Source organism: Otolemur garnettii, unplaced genomic scaffold (assembly GCF_000181295.1).
Source record: "Otolemur garnettii isolate 467f Iridium unplaced genomic scaffold, OtoGar3 scaffold00004, whole genome shotgun sequence".
In the NCBI taxonomy this organism is placed as follows: domain Eukaryota; kingdom Metazoa; phylum Chordata; class Mammalia; order Primates; family Galagidae; genus Otolemur; species Otolemur garnettii.
Genome location: NW_003852399.1, coordinates 15,941,521 through 15,947,520, shown reverse-complemented (window position 1 = coordinate 15,947,520; position 6,000 = coordinate 15,941,521). Strand labels below are relative to the sequence as shown.

General features: G+C 32.5%; 1 protein-coding gene across 2 annotated transcripts in view; it reads right to left on the bottom strand.

Moving 5' to 3' along the window:
- Window positions 1-6,000, bottom strand: part of CSMD3 (CUB and Sushi multiple domains 3) — a 1,080,374-nt gene that overhangs the window by 412,729 nt on the left and 661,645 nt on the right. For both annotated transcript variants that reach the window (XM_003782396.2, XM_003782397.2), the window contains one exon: window positions 1,521-1,847. In XM_003782396.2, coding sequence (XP_003782444.1) covers window positions 1,521-1,847 — 327 coding nt within the window. The remainder of the gene's footprint in view (window positions 1-1,520; window positions 1,848-6,000) is intronic.

Here is a 6,000-nt window from a genome sequence, read left to right as displayed (position 1 = left end):
AAAAAAAAAAAAAAAATGAATTATCTAATTTATTCCTTGCATCAACCCATGTGGTTTCACTGATTAGTATACTGCAGCTCAGTTATCAAACCTAAAATTATAACAACGCCAAGATCTGATGCTGGATATTTTGACTTTAAAACTGATATTCTTTTTTTTTTTCTCTTTTGAGAGAGGGCCTCACTGTGTCACCCTTGGTAGAGTGCCATGACATCACGACATCACGGCTCACAGCAATCTCAAACTCTTGGGCTTAAGCGATTCTCTTGCCTCAGCCTCCCAAGTAGCTGGGACTACAGGTGCCTGCCACAACGCCAGGCTATTTTTTGTTAGAGTTGTCATTGCTGTTTAGCTGACTCCTGCCGGGTTTGAACCTGCCTCCCTCAGTGTATGTGGCTGGCATTGTAACCACTGTGCTATGGGCACCCAGCCTAAAGCTGCTATTCTTAATCACAAAAGAATTTTGGCCCATAGCAGCTTTGTTGTCCAGTGCCCCAAAGGCAAGGATTTCCTCCTGTATGATGCTTCTGTTTCCTTGGAGATTTTTTTCTTTGGAATTATAATTCTGTGCTATCATTACTTGTCTGAAGTCTCTCATTGGTTTATGAATAGCTTAAAAGAAAGATCTATTTTCCTTTTATGTTTGCACATAAACTATAGGACAAAAAATGTGATATACGGTAGGTGTGAGTTTATGCTAATATACAATAAATATATTACCTGATATAAGGAAAAATACATTGGCTTACATAATTATATTTGAAACATATTTCTTTAATGTTCCTTAAAGGCCTCTTACAAAGGGAAATGTTACGAGAGAGTAAAACAGGATAGAAATGGAGGACTAAATGACCATCAGCACAGTTAGGCCTGTGGCTTGTGCAAATCTAGAGGTGGTTTTCAGAATTTTGGGGCTCTACATTGTAGAAACATGTTATAAAGAAAAAGAAACTTTCTGGTACATATATCTTTGTTTTAATGTGATTTTTGGTCTTCTGGATATATACCTAGTAGAGAAATTATAGGATCGAATGGCAGGTGCCCATCAACCCATGAATGGATCAATAAATTGTAGTATATGTACATCATAGAATATTATGCAGCCTTAAAGAAAGATGGAGACTTTACCTCTTATATATTTATATGGATGGAGCTGGAACATATTCTTCTTAGCAAAGTATCTCAAGAATGGAAGAAAAAGTATCCAATGTACTCAGTCTTACTATGAAACTAATTTATAGGGGATGGGGGGGGAGGATGGGTAGAGGGAGAGTAATTGGTAGGCCCACACCTACAGTGCATCTTACAAGGGTACATGTGAAATTTACTACATGTAGAATATAAATGTCTTAACACAATAACTAAGAAAATGCCGTGAAGGCTATGCTGACCAGTTTGATGAAAGCATTTCAGATTGTATATAAAACCAGCACACTGTACCCATGATTGCATTAATGGATACAGTTATGATTTAATATTAAAAAAAAAAGAAAACAAAAAAAAAGGAAAAAGAAACTTACTATTGTAAGTTATGTTAAAGCCACGTCCTGACATTGAGTGGTCAGCTTGAAATTCCAGTCGCAGTATATGACTATTACTTGTAAGATGGGAAGGCACTTCAGCCCCTGTAAAGGTTCCAAGAATCGGAGAGTCTGGAGAGTCACCATCTTTAACAGCAAGGAAGTCAAACTGGGATTCCAGATCGAAGTCATTGAAAGAAAGATGTATCCGGCTCCCCGGATCAGAGATTATTGTCCAGATGCAATTTAAATTATTTCCATACCCTTCCGGATAATCGGGAGAAAGAACTGTTCCCATTGGTGCAGTGAAGTTAGAAAGACAGGGAACTGGGTAAAATAGGAAGATTAGAAGATGCAGTAAATATTCCAAAATAATATTAGACCTTATTTTTTACAATGACAATTACCAATTAGCAGTTTGATAAAAGAACACTAAACCATGTAAATTATCTTATAAAACAGAACAAGAATGTTAGCATTTTAGGCAATTATTACGTTATATGAAATTATGATGACATCTTTAAAAATGTACAAAAATATAATTGGAGTAATAGCATTTTTTTGACATTAATCATGTTTGTGTTAGAGTGGTATATAACATTTTAGTTTCAGTGTTTAAAACATTTATCAGAGAAATGTACAGAGGTTCTCATAGAAAGAAATAAGACTCAAAATAACTGAAGATGAAATGTGGATATTAACAGAACTGGAATCCTATAGCTCGGAAAACAACTCAGGATGGGGCAGAGACTAGGTGAGTTTCATTCCTATCATGGCTGAGGGACATTCTGATAGGTTACAGCACAAATAAGGAGATGAGTTAACTTTTATAGTAGCCACAACTAGGGGCTAAGACCTGAAGAAAGACTAAACGAGAAATCTTACATCATGCTACTCTAATGTCTCTTTTTCCCACCCTTACTTTCTTTTTTTAAATTTTAAAAAATGTGATCTCAAGGTTCACAGGAAATAACAATAAGAAAATAATCTATCACTCAAAGGGAATACAAATTAAAATACCAATATATTTTCTTCCAGTGTTTTTCTTATATATTTTAACAAAATTGAATCCATACATGTTGTACTAAATTCTATTTTCACCATAATTAATATGAGATTTTAAGTCATTAAGCATAATTTATACTCATCATTTTAAACCACTCACCCATTCATTTATCTAGATGTGAAAAGTTAATCTGGTTGTTCTCTCAATGTTTAGCATTTAGAATTGTATTTTAATTTTTTGAAATATAAATAACACTGACCATCTTTATAAACAAAGTTTCCTTTGTTACTTTTTTCCTTGAGATATATTTTTAAAGCAATTAATTAGTATGACAGAGGATATACATTTTAAGCCTCAGAGAAATGTATATTTCTTTTAATTTTCTTAAATTTCTATTTAGAAAAGTTACTTCAACTTGTACTAAAGTATAATAAAAATATTTAGAGACTGTAGTATAAAGTACTGTAAATATTGTGATTTTACTTAATTTTATAAGAAAAATAATCTTATTGCTTTACTTTATATTTCTTTGACTACTAGTAAAGTTTAAGATTTCTCATATGTTTTTTAGACAGTTGCATTTTTTCTTTTTCTTATTCTGCTCCTGAACTCTGTTATTTAAGATTATGATGTCTTTTTTTTTTTGAGACAGAGCCTCACTTTGTCGCCCTTGGTAGAATGCCATGGCATCACAGCTTATAGCAACCTCAAACACTTGGGCTTAAGAAATTCTCTTGCTTCAGCCTCCTAAGTAGCCCACTACAGACGCCTGCCACAGCACTTTTGTTGTTGTTGTTGTTGCAGTTGTCACTGTGTAGCAGGGCCGGGCTAGGTTCGAACCCCTCAGCCCTGGTGTATGTGGCTGGCACACTAACCACTGAACTATGGGTGCCAAGCCTAAGATTATGATGTCTTAGTTGATAATATACATGCAACTGTTTCTTATATTTTGTTACTTTAAAAACATTTTAGTATAAATAATTTGCCTTGAGTATTAAAAATAATTTTTTTCATTTTTCACATTCCTCCTAAGAGCAGATCTTTTATTAACTTTTAGAAATTAAACCTGTATTTATTTTGCTATCAACTACACAAATCTAAAGGCCTGGGAATAACTGTACCTACCTATAAATATGTATCTCTTTGTATGTAATTTTTATCCTTAAAAACATATTTTGTACCTTAAATTTGGAGTTTTTTAGTATAATTTTAGGGTTAAGTCAGGGCTTGTAAACTGCCAACCACTGGGCTGAATTCAGGTTGCAAATCGGATTAGTTAGATCACATTTCTTCTGCCCTCCAAAAAATGTAAAACCAATCATCTCATTTCACCCACAGGGAAAAAAAATATTTAGTTCTGTATCCCATTGAAAAATTAAGACCCTTCATTCAGTTCCCTACCCCTTCCGAAACGGACTCACACCAAGTTACTTCTGTCCCCTCTTCCCTTTCTAACCTGCTTCATCCTGGAATCTTTTGATTCTGTAACTCTTCATCTAAATATGAATGAAAACAAACAAATGAAGAAAACCTACACCTTTTTTCTGTAAAGTAATAGGAAATAATTTCTCTTTACCAAGCTACATGATCTCTTTCATAATTCCTTAATTCTGTAATTGTGGACAGAAGGCAGCCATGGACGATCAGTAAATGAAAAGTGCATGGTTAGTTCCAACAAAATGTTATTTGCAAATCTGAGCTGTGGGCAGGAGTCGGTGTACAACCTGTTTGCCAACTCCTGATCTATATGATTCTTACACCCTACTCAGGGCAGGGGTTGGCCAAAGTTACTACCCTCAACTCCCTTAGTGGATAGGTAAGTAGTTGTTTATATCAGACTTTAAGCATAATTTATATTCATCATTTTAAAATATATACACTTTAAATCATTAATTATGTCAGATGCAATTTTATGTAACTTTCTTTGACCAAGTGTGTTATACTTTTGTTAGTTATACTTTTGTTAGTATCAAACTAATTGTATAACTTAATATTATGCTTTAGCATGTACATAAGCTATTTGCTTTTACACAATTTTCCTTTCTATTCTTGGCTACTTGTTAGTTGTATGACAACATTTTAGGTCAAGTTCCCAGAGAAACTGTGTTAGGATTTTGATTAAAATAAGAAGAGAATTTCTTTATAATTTATTTATTTGATATAGCATCTTTTATTCAGGAACATGGCATCGAGCTCTATTTTGTTCTCATAAAATTTCCTTTTGTTGTCAGGTTCTATAATTTTCTTTCTATGAATTATTTGCGGGTAGGTAATAATTATTTCTATATATTTTATAATTTTATGAATATATTTTCCTCTGAATACATTCCCAAGTTACTTCTTATATATAAGAACATTATTAATTGCTATATTTTATTGTATATCAGGATATTGGTCTTGTTTTTAAAATAGTAAAATATTTATTTCAGATTTTTAAGAATTCTCTAAAATAGGTTTCATTCAGCAATATTTTATGTATTTTTACTAAATACATTTTGGCGCCTATTAAAATGCTTCATTTTTTTTTTAAAATTTAGGTATGATATATGACATTAGTAGATTCTCCAATATTAAGCCAACATCATCTCCCCAGAAGGACACCTAGAATTTAACATCTTCAGTTAAACACTTTTGAAGTATTTCTAAGCTTCAGATGATGTGAATAATGTATTTTTTACTCTCACAATAAGAACTCCATATGTTGATCTTAACTGGTTCTAAAATAAAAGGGTTCTGTGAAAGGGGTCTGTCAGTGCTGCCTCTCTCAGACTTCCCGAAGAGCAAACATAATACATTATTAATTAGGGAAATTTATGCCAGATTCCAAAAATACCCACTCTATTGTAATGTAATGAACGTAGTATTTAACTGAACTTTAAAGTGCAGTAAGAGATGATGCAAATTATATTTTTGTTGTAGTTAAACTGGAATGTCTTAATGTATTTAGAGAATTATGTTCTTTTAATCCAAGCACATTGTATATCATAAATATTAATGAATTGTATTCTGTCCAATATAAATAAACGGCCCCTTATACATTAGTGTGAGCATCCACAAGCAAAAATAAGTGAATGCATTATACATAGAATATAAGCTTTAAATATTGTAACTGTTTTTGATTGCAAATAAGCATATGCTATCTTGCTACAATAAATGGGTCTATTAGAATTAGTTCAAATGTATAATTTCCATAAAAAGTATGCTAGCTATAAAGCATACAGTGCCACTAAATAAGGGGTTATAAAAACACGTGTAATATATAGTTTGCAATTACCAAGTTAACTATGTTAACTTTATTTAAACCCGTAATAAAATTTATAATTTGGCATAAGCACACTTGTTAAAGATAGTATCACAAAGTGCTACTCATCCAAAAATAATTATACGGTTCCAGCTCTTTGCAATTAATTACAAAAGCAATTATATGCAAGGACAGGGTGACATATGCTGTCTGGAAGTGAAGCATTTGGTACT